The sequence below is a fragment of the Oncorhynchus masou genome, unplaced genomic scaffold (assembly GCF_036934945.1).
Source record: "Oncorhynchus masou masou isolate Uvic2021 unplaced genomic scaffold, UVic_Omas_1.1 unplaced_scaffold_779, whole genome shotgun sequence".
NCBI classification, from domain to species: Eukaryota; Metazoa; Chordata; class Actinopteri; order Salmoniformes; family Salmonidae; genus Oncorhynchus; species Oncorhynchus masou.
Window position 1 is genome coordinate 345,165 of NW_027014259.1, and position 16,193 is coordinate 361,357.

Sequence of the window (16,193 nt, forward strand, 5' to 3'; positions counted from 1 at the left end):
TATAACAGTCTCCCCACACATCTCAAATACCACAGATAGAACATCACTCCAGCTGACAGGTGAAACAGCTACAGTGGGGCAAAAAAGTATTTAGTCAGCCACCAATTGTGCAAGTTCTCCCAATTAAAAAGATGAGAGAGGCCTGTAATTTTCATAATAGGTACACTTCAACTATGACAGACAAAATGAGAAAAACAATCCAGAAAATCACATTGTAGGATTTTTAATGAATTTATTTGCAAATTATGGTGGAAAATAAGTATTGTGTATATATGTGTGTATATATATATATTCTCAAAGAAACTACAGGTAGTTTGAAAACTTGGCCTCATATTTCTGTCATGCTGCTTTGTTGACAATTCAAACCATAATGCACCTCGGGTATTCAGCCAATCAGCAGCCGACCACTGCTTCTTTGTATCAAAAACTGTTGTGGGTCAGAGGTCATTGGGATTTATTCTTTATTTAACCTTTATTGAAGAGTTCAGTGGGTCTTCTTGATGCCAGATAGAAACATGGGCAAAGAGCGTGTGAAACAAAGTGTGCTTCCTAAATAGCACCCTATTCCCTATATAGTGCACTACTTGTGTGTGCTATATATAGAGTGGCATTTGGAACACAGCCATAGAGAGGTAGCTCGTTAGCAGTAGCCGTCACATGGAAACATGTTGCATTGTGGAATCCATCGAAGACCAGCCTCAGCGTCTGACATGCTCAGTCAGCGAGTCAATCAACCAATCAGTGAATCCTCTTGATATACGTGACAGGAAGTCAGCGAGTCAATCAACCAATCAGTGAATCCTCTTGATATACGTGACAGGAAGTCAGCGAGTCAAACAACCAATCAGTGAATCCTCTTGATATACGTGACAGGAAGTCAGCGAGTCAATCAACCAATCAGCGAGTCCTCTTGATATACGTGACAGGAAGTCAGCGAGTCAATCAACCAATCAGTGAATCCTCTTGATATACGTGACAGGAAGTCAGCGAGTCAATCAACCAATCAGCGAGTCCTCTTGATATACGTGACAGGAAGTCAGCGAGTCAATCAACCAATCAGTGAATCCTCTTGATATACGTGACAGGAAGTCAGCGAGTCAATCAACCAATCAGCGAATCCTCTTGATGCGCGACAGGAACATGGGCCCCCAGGTCTGACCCTGCTGTGGAACCACAAGGAGGCCTAACGAGGGGGTGTGGCCTAACGGGGTGAAGGTGAAGTGTTCCTGGAGTGGAAGGGCTAGCTCCTCCTCCAGGTCTTGAAGCTCCACCCCTGGACAGGTGTTTAGGACCGCCTCCACCACTTCCTGGTTCTCAGAACGGGACATCGTGCAGGTGGAGTAGACGGCCACGCCCCCCGGACGCAACGCAGCCAGCGCAGACCTGGGGAACATACAGGATGTGATGAGACAGGATGTGATGAGACAGGATGTGATGAGACAGGATGTGATGAGACAGGATGTGATGAGACAGGATGTGATGAGACAGGATGTGATGAGACAGGATGTGATGAGACAGGATGTGATGAGACTGGATGTGATGAGACAGGATGTGATGAGACAGGATGTGATGAGACTGGATGTGATGAGACAGGATGTGATGAGACAGGATGTGATGAGACAGGATGTGATGAGACAGGATGTGATGAGACTGGATGTGATGAGACAGGATGTGATGAGACAGGATGTGATGAGACAGGATGTGATGAGACAGGATGTGATGAGACTGGATGTGATGAGACTGGATGTGATGAGACTGGATGTGATGAGACAGGATGTGATGAGACAGGATGTGATGAGACAGGATGTGATGAGACAGGATGTGATGAGACTGGATGTGATGAGACAGGATGTGATGAGACAGGATGTGATGAGACAGGATGTGATGAGACTGGATGTGATGAGACTGGATGTGATGAGACTGGATGTGATGAGACAGGATGTGATGAGACAGGATGTGATGAGGCAGGATGTGATGAGACAGGATGTGATGAGGCAGGATGTGATGAGACAGGATGTGATGAGACTGGATGTGATGAGACAGGATGTGATGAGACTGGATGTGATGAGGCAGGATGTGATGAGACAGGATGTGATGAGACAGGATGTGATGAGACTGGATGTGATGAGACTGGATGTGATGAGACTGGATGTGATGAGACTGGATGTGATGAGACAGATCAGTAGCAGCTGGAGGAGAGGGCTGTGGATTGCTTTTTCAGGTTAAAGGTCAACATAGGCCTGGCCAAGGCCTGTTTTTACACCCCCAGTGTGTCTGTATGTAGACCAGGTGTGTCTGTATGTAGACCAGGTGTGTCTGTATGTAGACCAGGTGTGTCTGTATGTAGACCAGGTGTGTCTGTATGTAGACCAGGTGTGTCTGTATGTAGACCAGGTGTGTCTGTATGTAGACCAGGTATGTCTGTATGTAGACCAGGTGTGTCTGTATGTAGACCAGGTGTGTCTGTATGTAGACCAGGTGTGTCTGTATGTAGACCAGGTATGTCTGGATGTAGACCAGGTGTGTCTGTATGTAGACCAGGTATGTCTGGATGTAGACCAGGTGTGTCTGTATGTAGACCGGGTGTGTCTGTATGTAGACCGGGTGTGTCTGGATGTAGACCAGGTGTGTCTGGATGTAGACCAGGTGTGTCTGGATGTAGACCAGGTGTGTCTGGATGTGGACCAGGTATGTCTGGATGTAGACCAGGTGTGTCTGTATGTAGACCAGGTGTGTCTGTATGTAGACCAGGTGTGTCTGTATGTAGACCAGGTGTGTCTGTATGTAGACCAGGTATGTCTGGATGTAGACCAGGTATGTCTGTATGTAGGCCAGGTATGTCTGGATGTAGACCAGGTATGTCTGGATGTAGACCAGGTATGTCTGGATGTAGACCAGGTATGTCTGGATGTAGACCAGGTATGTCTGTATGTAGGCCAGGTTTGTCTGTATGTGGGCCAGGTTTGTCTGTATGTGGGCCAGGTATGTCTGGATGTAGGCCAGCTGTGTCTGGATGTAGACCAGGTATGTCTGTATGTAGACCAGGTATGTCTGGATGTGGGCCAGGTATGTCTGGATGTGGGCCAGGTATGTCTGTATGTAGACCAGGTGTGTCTGTATGTAGACCAGGTGTGTCTGGATGTAGACCAGGTATGTCTGGATGTGGGCCAGGTATGTCTGGATGTGGGCCAGGTATGTCTGGATGTGGGCCAGGTATGTCTGGATGTGGGCCAGGTGTGTCTGGATGTAGACCAAGTGTGTCTGGATGTAGACCAGGTATGTCTGGATGTAGACCAAGTGTGTCTGGATGTAGACCAAGTGTGTCTGGATGTAGACCAAGTATGTCTGTATGTGGGCCAGGTGTGTCTGGATGTAGACCAGGTGTGTCTGTATGTAGACCAGGTGTGTCTGGATGTAGACCAGGTATGTCTGTATGTAGACCAGGTATGTCTGGATGTAGACCAAGTGTGTCTGGATGTAGACCAGGTATGTCTGTATGTGGGCCAGGTGTGTCTGGATGTAGACCAGGTATGTCTGTATGTAGGCCAGGTATGTCTGGATGTAGACCAGGTATGTCTGTATGTAGGCCAGGTATGTCTGTATGTAGGCCAGGTATGTCTGGATGTAGACCAGGTATGTCTGTATGTGGGCCAGGTGTGTCTGTATGTAGGCCAGGTGTGTCTGGATGTAGACCAGGTATGTCTATTTTTGGGCCAGGTACGTCTATTTTTGGGCCAGGTATGTCTATTTTTGGGCCAGGTATGTCTGTATATTGCCAAGCTGATTTCATAATTAAAGCATGAATTCATACCTGAGCAGTTGTGTCTGTAGTGTTGGCAGCCTGGCCCTCTCCCTCAGCCTCACAGCTCCATGCTGCTCCCCTCCTGGTCCAGAGAACAGCCAGCTACGATCATTAGAACATGGAGCATCCAGCAGAACCTGGGAGGGAGGGGGAAGGGGAGGAGGGAGGGAGGGAGGGAGGGAGGGAGGGAGGGAGGGAGAGGAGAAGAGGGAGGAGGGAGGGGGAAAAGGGAAGAGGAAGGGGGGGAAGAGGGAGGGAGAAGAGGGAGGAGGGAGGGAGGGAGGGAGGGAGGGAGAAGATGTAGGAGGGAGGGAGAAGAGGGAGGAGGGGAGGGAGGGAGGGAGGGAGGGAGGGAGGGAGGGAGGGAGGGAGGGAGGGGGAAAAGGGAGGGAGGGGGAAGAGGGAGGGAGAAGAGGGAGGAGGGAGGGAGAAAGAGGGAGGAGGAAGAGGGAGGGAGAAGAGGGTGGAGGAAGAGGGAGGAGGAAGAGGGAGGAGGGGGAAGAGGGAGGAGGAGGAGGGGGAAGAGGGAGGAGGGGGAAGAGGGAGGAGGGGGAGGGGGAAGAGGGAGGAGGGGGAGGGGGAAGAGGGAGGCGGGGGAGGGGGAAAAGAAAGGAGGAGGGAGGGCGAAGAGGGAGGGAGGGAGGGAGGGAGGGAGGGAGGGAGGGAGAGGAAGGGAGGGGGAGAGAGAAGAGGGAGGAGGGGGGAGAGAGAAAGACAATTAGAGAATTAATAGGTGGGGGGGGTCAACAAAACCACTAAATCTAGAGATAGTAAATGAAACCAGCAGCAGGGAGGCATAAGTCGTGGGGGGGGGGGGGACAGACAGAGATACATGGTGAGAGCACTATTCAAATGACTAGTATTGTAATTCAATGAAGAACACTAATGACAAAACACAGGAAAGATCCCCAGCCTCATGGTCTCTAGCCCCTAAATCCATCAACTGCCTTCTGTTTCAAGAGGAGAAAGAGGAGAGAACAGAGAGGAGGGAGCAGAGGAGAGAGAACAGAGAGGAGAGAACAGAGAGGAGAGTACAGAGGGGAGAAAAGAGAGGGGAGAAAAGAGAGGGGAGAAAAGAGAGAGGAGAGAACAGAGGAGAGAGAACAGAGAGGAGAGAACAGAGGAGAGAGAGAGAGAGGAGAGAACAGAGAGGAGAGAACAGAGGAGAGAGAGAGGAGAGAACAGCGAGGAGAGAACAGAGTAAAGAGAGAACTGAGGGGAGAGAACAGAGGGGAGAGAACAGAGGGGAGAGAACAGAGGGGAGAGAACAGAGGGGAGAGAACAGAGGGGAGAGAACAGAGGGGAGAGAACAGAGGGGAGAGAAAAGAGGGGAGAGAAAAGAGGGGAGAGAACGGAGAGGAGAGAACGGAGAGGAGAGAACAGAGGAGAGAACAGAGGAGAGAGAAGAGAGGGGAGAGAAGAGAGGGGAGAGAAGAGAGGGGAGAGAACAGAGGGGAGAGAACAGAGGGGAGAGAAAAGAGGGGAGAGAACGGAGAGGAGAGAACGGAGAGGAGAGAACAGAGGAGAGAACAGAGGAGAGAACAGAGAGGAGAGAACAGAGGAGAGAGAACAGAGGAGAGAGAACAGAGGAGAGAGAACAGAGGAGAGAGAAGAGAGGAGATAAAAGAGGAGAGAGGAGAGAACAGAGGGGAGAAAACAGAGGGGAGAGAACAGAGGGGAGAGAACAGAGGGGAGAGAACAGAGGGGAGAGAACAGAGGAGAGAGAACAGAACAGAGCAACAGAGAGAGAAGAGAACAGAGAACAGAGGAGAAAAGAGAGGAGAACAGAACAGAGCAACAGAGAGAGAAGAGAGAACAGAGGGGAGAGAACAGAACAGAGCAACAGAGAGAAAAGAGAGAGAACAGAGCAGAGAGAGGATGACTGTAATGTAGAGTCTCTGTGTGATGCTAAGTGACGTGTGATGCTAGCTGCTGAGGGGGGATGAGATAGGATGGGTTTCCCTCCGGCGGGTCGAGGCGTGGGCTCCTCTCCTCCACAGGGCCTCTACAGTCAGTGAGACGGCACTAATGAGTGTCACAGAGGAGAACAAGAGCTAATCCTATAGCCCTCTGTGGGAGAGGAGATAAGAGAGAGGCAGGGCGGAGAGAGGAAGGGGGTAGTGAGGAAGAGAGGCAGGGGGGAGAGAGGAAGAGGGAGAGAGGAAGAGAGGAAGGGGGAGAGAGGAAGAGAGGCAGGGGGGAGAGAGGAAGAGGGAGAGAGGAAGAGAGGAAGGGGGAGTGAGGAAGAGAGGCAGGGGGGAGAGAGGAAGAGGGAGAGAGGAAGAGAGGCAGGGGGAGAGAGGAAGAGGGAGAGAGGAAGAGAGGCAGGGGGGAGAGAGGAAGAGAGGCAGGGGGAGAGAGGAAGAGAGGCAGGGGGAGAGAGGAAGAGAGGTAGGGGGAGAGAGGAAGAGAGGCAGGGGGAGAGAGGAAGAGGGAGAGAGGAAGAGAGGCAGGGGGAGAGAGGAAGAGAGGCAGGGGAGAGAGGAAGGGGGGAGAGAGGAAGGGAGGCAGGGGGGAGAGAGGAAGAGAGGCAGGGGGGAGAGAGGAAGAGAGGCAGGGGGGAGAGAGGAAGAGAGGCAGGGGGAGAGAGGCAGGGGGAGAGAGGAAGAGAGGCAGGGGGAGTGAAGAGAGGGGAGGGAAACAGAGCACACAAATAATTATACCTACCTCGGCATAAACATCAACACTGCAGAACCCACTGTTCCTAGAACAGTTAACCCACTGTTCCTAGACCAGTTAACCCACTGTTCCTAGACCAGTTAACCCACTGTTCCTAGACCAGTTAACCCACTGTTCCTAGACCAGTTAACCCACTGTTCCTAGACCAGTTAACCCACTGTTCCTAAACCAGTTAACCCACTGTTCCTAGACCAGTTAACACACTGTTCCTAGACCAGTTAACCCACTGTTCCTCGACCAGTTAACCCACTGTTCCTCGACCAGTTAACCCACTGTTCCTAAACCAGCTAACCCACTGTTCCTAGACCAGCTAACCCACTGTTCCTAAACCAGCTAACCCACTGTTCCTAGACCAGCTAACCCACTGTTCCTAGACCAGTTAACCCACTGTTCCTAGACCAGTTAGCCCACTGTTCCTAGACCAGTTAACCCACTGTTCCTAGACCAGTTAACCCACTGTTCCTAGACCTAGACTTGAAAACTCAACCTCCCAATTAGGATCTGACAAAAATGATTTTCCCTCTATGGTTGTGAAATCTGGAGTCCACTCACTAACCAAAATGGGACAAAAACCACAAAAAAAACAGAATTCTGCAACAACAACAACAACAGCAGCAGCAGCAACAACACTTTGAAAACCCAAAACAGCATACAGAGCAGAACGAGGACTATAGCCGTACACAGAGACAAACATGGTATTTTTTTTTTTAAATTTTAACCTTTATTTTACTAGGCAAGTCAGTTAAGAACAAATTCTTATTTTCAATGACGGCCTGGGAACAGTGGGTTAACTGCCTGTTCAGGGGCAGAACGACAGATTTGTACCTTGTCAGCTCGGGGGTTTGAACTTGCAACCTTTCGGTTACTAGTCCAATGCTCTAACCCACTCTACCCTGCCGCCCCAGGGGATCATGTGACTCTGAGGAAGTAGATAACAGACCTCCCTGTCAACCCGTATCCAGGAGATCATGTGACTCTGAGGAAGTAGATAACAGACCTCCCTGTCAACCCGTATCCAGGAGATCATGTGACTCTGAGGAAGTAGATAACAGACCTCCCTGTCAACCCGTATCCAGGAGATCATGTGACTCTGAGGAAGTAGATAACAGACCTCCCTGTCAACCCGTATCCAGGGGATCATGTGACTCTGAGGAAGTAGATAACAGACCTCCCTGTCAACCCGTATCCAGGAGATCATGTGACTCTGAGGAAGTAGATAACAGACCTCCCTGTCAACCCGTATCTAGGAGATCATGTGACTCTGAGGAAGTAGATAACAGACCTCCCTGTCAACCCGTATCTAGGAGATCATGTGACTCTGAGGAAGTAGATAACAGACCTCCCTGTCAACCCGTATCCAGGAGATCATGTGACTCTGAGGAAGTAGATAACAGACCTCCCTGTCAACCCGTATCCAGGAGATCATGTGACTCTGAGGAAGTAGATAACAGACCTCCCTGTCAACCCGTATCCAGGAGATCATGTGACTCTGAGGAAGTAGATAACAGACCCCCCCCCCCCCCCAAACACGGACGACGCTGGGCCAATTGTGAGACGCCCTATGGGGTTCCAGATCCCAGCCGAGTTGTGATACAGCCCGGGATTGAACCAGGGTCTGTAGTGACGCCTCTAGCACGGAGATGCAGTGCCTTCGACCACCATGGAGTTTTTAACTTGTCTAAAAAAAAATATATTCTATATTATTTTGCAAATAAAGAAATCTAAACAAAGATAAATGGTTCCCGTTATGTGTGAGTCCATTACTGTATTCATACTGGCATATTGTCCTTCAACAGAAAACGTTCAGAAAAGCTGCAGTGTCTTTCAACTGATCTGGGCTGTTATGTTGTTTCCAGGCATTTCGCTGCAACAACACCTGCTCAACACGCGCGTATGTGACCAAATAAACGGGAGACGATTTGATGACCGCTCAGAGGAACAACAGCGCCCCCTGCTGGATCTGCAGGTCGGAGACGCTCACTTCAGAGAAATTAATTAATGTCTCTTCCTCAGTCCACGACTCCTTGCAGCCTGTCTCCTCGCCCCTTCTTAAAACCACTTGGAGAAACCAGTCTGAAGGGAGGGTCTCCTTTAGATACGGATGGGAAGGAAGCAGGTAAGGAGATAGGATGCACGACACACTGAGAGGGAGCGTCTCCTATAGATACAGATGGGAAGGAAGCAGGTAAGGAGGTAGGATGCACGACACACTGAGAGGGAGCGTCTCCTATAGAAACGGATGGGAAGGAAGCAGGTAAGGAGATAGGATGCACGACACACTGAGAGGGAGTGTCTCCTATAGATACGGATGGGAAGGAAGCAGGTAAGGAGATAGGATGCACGACACACAGAGGGAGCGTCTCCTATAGAAACGGATGGGAAGGAAGCAGGTAAGGAGATAGGATGCACGACACACTGAGAGGGAGTGTCTCCTATAGATACGGATGGGAAGGAAGCAGGTAAGGAGATAGGATGCACGACACACTGAGAGGGAGTGTCTCCTTTAGATACAGATGGGAAGGAAGCAGGTAAGGAGATAGGATGCACGACACACTGAGAGGGAGCGTCTCCTTTAGATACAGATGGGAAGGAAGCAGGTAAGGAGATAGGATGCACGACACACTGAGAGGGAGCGTCTCCTATAGAAACGGATGGGAAGGAAGCAGGTAAGGAGATAGGATGCACGACACACTGAGAGGGAGTGTCTCCTATAGATACGGATGGGAAGGAAGCAGGTAAGGAGATAGGATGCACGACACACTGAGAGGGAGTGTCTCCTATAGAAACGGATGGGAAGGAAGCAGGTAAGGAGATAGGATGCACGACACACTGAGAGGGAGTGTCTCCTATAGATACGGATGGGAAGGAAGCAGGTAAGGAGATAGGATGCACGACACACTGAGAGGGAGGGTCTCCTATAGAAACAGATGGGAAGGAAGCAGGTAAGGAGATAGGATGCACGACACACTGAGAGGGAGGGTCTCCTATAGATACGGATGGGAAGGAAGCAGGTAAGGAGATAGGATGCACGACACACTGAGAGGGAGCGTCTCCTATAGATACAGATGGGAAGGAAGCAGGTAAGGAGATAGGATGTACGACACACTGAGAGGGAGTGTCTCCTATAGATACGGATGGGAAGGAAGCAGGTAAGGAGATAGGATGCACGACACACTGAGAGGGAGGGTCTCCTATAGAAACGGATGGGAAGGAAGCAGGTAAGGAGATAGGATGTACGACACACTGAGAGGGAGTGTCTCCTATAGATACGGATGGGAAGGAAGCAGGTAAGGAGATAGGATGTACGACACACTGAGAGGGAGTGTCTCCTATAGATACGGATGGGAAGGAAGCAGGTAAGGAGATAGGATGCACGACACACAGAGGGAGCCCTTGTGTCTTGAACGCAGGATGACAAAAAAAAAATCATGTCCGTTTTCTTCCCTCACCTTGTCATACATTCCGGCTTCACTCTGCCCAAAGATCCGTCCATCCTGATTGGACACGGTGACAGTGCTGCTCAGCCATTGGGGGATGAAGGATTCCAGGGTTTTGGCCAGCCAATCACGTCGGTGTGGGTCCATTTCATTACAACACAACCGAGCTGGAACACAACGACAGATAAGACTGACTCAAGTTATCAATATAACGGTGTTCACCAGTCAGGGGGGGGGACACCCCATTAATGAGTTTAACAGGACCTGGGTTAGCAGTCAGGGGGGGGGACACCCCATTAATGAGTTTAACAGGACCTGGGTTAGCAGTCAGGGGGGGGGGCACCCCATTAATGAGTTTAACAGGACCTGGGTTAGCAGTCAGGGGGGACACCCCATTAATGAGTTTAACAGGACCTGGGTTAGCAGTCAGGGGGGGGACACCCCATTAATGAGTTTAACAGGACCTAGGGTTAGCAGTCAGGGGGGGACACCCCATTAATGAGTTTAACAGGACCTGGGTTAGCAGTCAGGGGGGGGGACCCCATTAATGAGTTTAACAGGACCTGGGTTAGCAGTCAGGGGGGACACCCCATTAATGAGTTTAACAGGACCTGGGTTAGCAGTCAGGGGGGACACCCCATTAATGAGTTTAACAGGACCTGGGTTAGCAGTCAGGGGGACACCCCATTAATGAGTTTAACAGGACCTGGGTTAGCAGTCAGGGGGGGACACCCCATTAATGAGTTTAACAGGACCTGGGTTAGCAGTCAGGGGGGGGGGGACACCCCATTAATGAGTTTAACAGGACCTGGGTTAGCAGTCAGGGGGGGGGGGCACCCCATTAATGAGTTTAACAGGACCTGGGTTAGCAGTCAGGGGGGGGACACACCCCATTAATGAGTTTAACAGGACCTGGGTTAGCAGTCAGGGGGGGGCACCCCATTAATGAGTTTAACAGGACCTGGGTTAGCAGTCAGGGGGGGGGGGACCCCATTAATGAGTTTAACAGGACCTGGGTTAGCAGTCAGGGGGACCCCATTAATGAGTTTAACAGGACCTGGGTTAGCAGTCAGGGGGGGGGGGACCCCATTAATGAGTTTAACAGGACCTGGGTTAGCAGTCAGGGGGGGGGGACCCCATTCATGAGTTTAACAGGACCTGGGTTAGCAGTCAGGGGGGGGGGGACACCCCATTAATGAGTTTAACAGGACCTGGGTTAGCAGTCCTACCCTTAAGGGGTTAGCCCCTTACCCACTAACCCCTACACACCCTAACCCCTTAGCCCCTTACCCACTTAGCCCCTACACCCTTAGCCCCTTACCCACTAACCCCTTAGCCTCTACATCCTAAACCCTCAGCCCCTGCACCCTAACCCCTACACTCTAACCTCTTATCCCCTACACTCTAACCCCTTAGGCCATACACCCGAACCCCTACACGCTTAGCCCCTACACCCTTAGCCCCTAACCCCTTAGCCCCTATACCATTATCCCCTACACTCTAACCTCTTATCCCCTACACTCTAACCCCTTAGGCCTTACATGCTTAGCCCCTACACCCTTAGCCTCTACTCCCTACACCCTAACCCCTTAGCCCCTACACCCTTAGCCTCTACTCCCTACACCCTAACCCCTTAGCCCCTACACCCTAACCCCTAACAGTGCAATGCTCCTGACCTGGGTCAGCAGTCTGTAGTATAGCCAAGGCCTTCCCTCCAGGAGCCGAGCAGAGATCCAGGACCCTGTCCCCCTCCTCTACCCCCAGGGCTAAGACAGGCAGCAGGGAGGCAGCGTTCATCAGGTAGTAGGGTTTCAACTGGCCCTGGCGGTGAGGAGGAGAGGGGTAACGCACTGGGGAGGGGTGGATGAAACACTGCAGGGAGGGAGGAGGAGGACCGGGGTGAGGGATGGAGCTAGGCTGGGTGGGAGAGGTAGGGTGAGGGATGGAGCTAGGCTGGGTGGGAGAGGTAGGGTGAGGCTGGGAGAGAGAGGAGTTAAGAGGCAGGTCCGTATGGGGCAGTAGGCTGACGAAGCCTTGCCCTTGGAGGCGTTGTTTGACCTCTGACACCGCAGCAAAACGGTTGAGCATCACTCCATACTGCCAGCACACAGGGTTCAACAACACAGCCCTGTAGGAGACAGGAGGAGAGGAGAAGAGGTTGAGCATCACTCTATACTGCCAGCACACAGGGTTCAACAACACAGCCCTGTAGGAGACCGGAGGAGAGGAGAAGAGGTTGAGCATCACTCCATACTGCCAGCACGCAGGGTTCAACAACATAGCCCTGTAGGAGACCGGAGGAGAGGAGAAGAGGTTGAGCATCACTCCATACTGCCAGCACGCAGGGTTCAACAACACAGCCCTGTAGGAGACCGGAGGAGAGGAGAAGAGGTTGAGCATCACTCCATACTGCCAGCACGCAGGGTTCAACAACTCGATGGTCACTCTAACAGAGCTCCAGAGATCCTCTGTGGAGATGGGAGATCTTTCCAGAAGGACAACCATCTCTGCAGCACTCCACCAATCAGGCCTTTATTGTAGAGTGGCCAGACGGAAGCCACTCCTCAGTAAAAGGCACATGGCAGCCTGCTTGGAGTTTTCCAAAAGGCACCGAAACAACTCTCAAACAAGATTCCCTGGTTTGATGAAATCAAGATTGATCTCTTTGGCCTGAATGCCAAGCGTCACCTCGGGAGGAAACCTGGAACCATCCCTACAATGAAGCATGGTGGTGGCAGCATCATGTCTGGAGGAAACCTGGAACCATCCCTACGGTGAAGCATGGTGGTGGCAGCATCATGTCTGGAGGAAACCTGGAACCATCCCTACGATGAAGCATGGTGGTGGCAGCATCATGTCTGGAGGAAACCTGGAACCATCCCTACGATGAAGCATGGTGGTGGCATCATCATGTCTGGAGGAAACCTGGAACCATCCCTACGGTGAAGCATGGTGGTGGCAGTATCATGTCTGGAGGAAACCTGGAACCATCCCTACGATGAAGCATGGGGGTGGCAGCATCATGCTGAGGGGATGGTTTTCAGCGGCAGGGACTAGGAGACTAGTCAGGATCGAGGGAAAGATGACCAGAGTACAGAGAGATATCCTTGATGAAAACCTGCTCAAGACCACAGACTGGGGCGAAGGTTCACCTTCCAACAGGACAACGACCCTAAGCACACAGCCAAGACAACACAGGAGTGGTTTCGGGACAGATCTCTGAATGGCCTTGAGTGGCCCAGCCAGATCCCGGACTTGAACCTGATCTAAAATCTCTGGAGACCTGAAAATAACTGTGCAGCGACTCTCCCCATCCAACCTGCCAGAGCTTGAGACAATCTGCAGAGAAGAATGGGAGAAACTCCCCAAATACAGGTGTGCTAAGCTTGTAGAATCATACCCAAGAAGACTCGAGGCTGTAATCGCTGCCTAAGGTGCTGCAACAAAGTACTGAGTAAAGGGTCTGAATACTTACGTAAAATGTGATTTCAGGTTGTTGTTTTTTTATACATTTGCAAAACTGTCTAAACCTGTTTTGTCATTATGGGGTATTGTGTGTAGATTGATGAGACATTTTAGAATGAGGCTGTAACATAACAAAATGTGTGTGTGTGGGGGGGGGGGGTCAATGTGGTCTGAATACTTCCAGAATGCACTGCACAACTTTAGACCAGGACCAATAGGGAATACGGTGCCATTTGGTTAACAGACTACAACAGAGATCCCATCCGATTTAAGTTCAGAGTAATACAACGATTTATAATATAGTTATTGGCACGTAATGCTGCATAGACTGTATAAAAGGATAAGAGGACGAGGTGAACGCGTACATACCTTGCAGACGGCCATAGGGGGCCAAGTTCCTGACCGTACTGTTGGTCAAAACGGTCCAATATGACTTTACACACCCGTTTCTGTTTACCGGCTCGGGAAGAAACCTGTGAGTTTGAGGAACACGTCTAGATTCAAACAGGAGGACGGCTGATGAGTGTGTGCAACTAAACGTATAACTAATCTAATCATTTATTTGATCATAACCAACAGTGCATTTTTTCATGGTTAATAGCAAAAACAAATCACCCACAAACGTATCGTCTGCTGGTCCTATACGTGTATTCGTATGAACCAACCGTACCAGTTCGGTCGGAACAGTTCTCTCCTCTCTCGACAGGTCCTGTCCACGGTCGGGACCGATAACGGAGTTGCACGACAGTAATCTCAGACATTTCGACGACTGAGAATGTCTCCACCGTAGAATACATAACTCTCCCGAGACTAAACGTCTAAACATTTCATAAATAAATCAGAATTAAATCAATTTAAGCAAACGGTTGGCTGACATTTCATTTGTGTTTTTCTTTAGACATGTCCGTCTCTTATAATTTACCCCCTTCTCCTTGGCAATTTTAAACTCAGTTCCCCTCCCTAACATCAAGCAAAATTGAGACCCAAAGATTTTGGAATTGATACGGGTACAAATCGTATACACCTACTCATTCAAGGGTTTTTCTTTATTTTTACTATTTTCTTCATTGTAGAATAATAGTGAAGACATCAAAACTATGAAATAACACATATGGAATCCTGTAGTTACCAAAAAAAGGTGTGAAATTAAAAATATATATTATATTTGAGATTCTTCAAAGTAGCCACCCTTTGCCTTGATGACAGCTTTGCACACTATTAGCATTCTCTCAACCAGCTTCACCTGGAATGTTTTTCCAACAGTCTTGAAGGAGTTCCCACACATGCTGAGCACTTGTTGGCTGCTTTTCCTTCACTCTGCGATCCAACTCATCCCAAACCATCTCAAATTGGGTTGAAGCCGGGTGATTGTGGAGGCCAATAGAGTTTGGAATAGAGACAAGGGTACAAATCATATAAGCATTTATTAGCATTTTATAACAAAAATGTACAAGGTAGAAAATGTGACTATTAAACGCAAGAATGTAGCTGTGTGACTAAAGTAACATGTTATGGAAATGTACAAGATACATTCACATGGTAAGGTGATACAGGACAAGACTGACCCCGTGACCCCGTTCACATGGTAAGGTGATACAGGACAAGACTGACCCCTGACCCCGTTCACATGGTAAGGTGATACAGGACAAGACTGACCCCCTGACCCCGTTCACATGGTAAGAAACGGGGTCAGTCTCGGTGGAGTGTAGAAACGGGGTCAGTCTTTATGCAGAGTAGAAATGGGGTCAGTCTCTGTGGAGTGTAGAAACGGGGTCAGTCTCTATGGAGTGTAGAAACGGGGTCAGTCTCAGTGGAGTGTAGAAACGGGGTCAGTCTCGGTGGAGTGTAGAAACGGGGTCAGTCTCAGTGGAGTGTAGAAACGGGGTCAGTCTCAGTGGAGTGTAGAAATGGGGTCAGTCTCGATGCAGAGTAGAAACGGGGTCAGTCTCTGTGGAGTGTAGAAACGGGGTCAGTCTCAGTGGAGTGTAGAAACGGGGTCAGTCTCAGTGGAGTGTAGAAACGGGGTCAGTCTCAGTGGAGTGTAGAAACGGGGTCAGTCTCAGTGGAGTGTAGAAACGGGGTCAGTCTCAGTGGAGTGTAGAAACGGGGTCAGTCTCAGTGGAGTGTAGAAACGGGGTCAGTCTCAGTGGAGTGTAGAAACGGGGTCAGTCTCAGTGGAGTGTAGAAACGGGGTCAGTCTCAGTGCAGTGTAGAAACGGGGTCAGTCTCGGTGGAGTGTAGAAACGGGGTCAGTCTCAGTGGAGTGTAGAAACGGGGTCAGTCTCAGTGCAGTGTAGAAACGGGGTCAGTCTCGGTGGAGTGTAGAAACGGGGTCAGTCTCAGTGGAGTGTAGAAACGGGGTGAGTCACGATGCAGAGTAGAAACGGGGTCAGTCTCGGTGCAGTGTAGAAACGGGGTCAGTCTCGGTGGAGTGTAGAAACGGGGTCAGTCTCAGTGGAGTGTAGAAACGGGGTGAGTCACGATGCAGAGTAGAAACGGGGTGAGTCACGATGCAGTGTAGAAACGGGGTCAGTCTCGGTGGAGTGTAGAAACGGGGTCAGTCTCAGTGCAGTGTAGAAACGGGGTCAGTCTCAGTGGAGTGTAGAAATGGGGTCAGTCTCGGTGGAGTGTAGAAATGGGGTCAGTCTCTGTGGAGTGTAGAAACGGGGTGAGTCACGATGCAGAGTAGAAACGGGGTCAGTCTCTGTGGAGAAACGGGGTCAGTCTCGGTGGGGTGTAGAAACGGGGTCGGTCTCTGTGGAGTGTAGAAACGGGGTGAGTCACGATGCAGAGTAGAAACGGGGTCAGTC

At 50.3% G+C, this 16,193-nt stretch overlaps 1 protein-coding gene across 2 annotated transcripts; it reads right to left on the bottom strand.

Annotated features, from left to right (window-relative positions):
- Nucleotides 1-213: 213 nt before the first annotated feature.
- Nucleotides 214-14,309, bottom strand: LOC135537438 (tRNA (cytosine(34)-C(5))-methyltransferase, mitochondrial-like). Of its 2 annotated transcripts, none has more exons than XM_064963603.1 (6): nucleotides 14,054-14,309; nucleotides 13,753-13,856; nucleotides 11,595-12,046; nucleotides 9,931-10,085; nucleotides 3,812-3,939; nucleotides 214-1,383 (listed from the first exon to the last, which is right to left on the bottom strand). In XM_064963603.1, the coding sequence occupies exons 1-6, from the start codon at nucleotides 14,207-14,209 to the stop codon at nucleotides 1,110-1,112; spliced, it is 1,269 nt and encodes a 422-aa protein (XP_064819675.1). In that variant the 5' UTR covers nucleotides 14,210-14,309; the 3' UTR covers nucleotides 214-1,109. The 2 variants fall into 2 exon arrangements, with proteins under 2 accessions (XP_064819675.1, XP_064819673.1); XM_064963601.1 differs by having other exon boundaries at nucleotides 14,003-14,309.
- Between the last annotated feature and the right edge of the window lie 1,884 nt (nucleotides 14,310-16,193).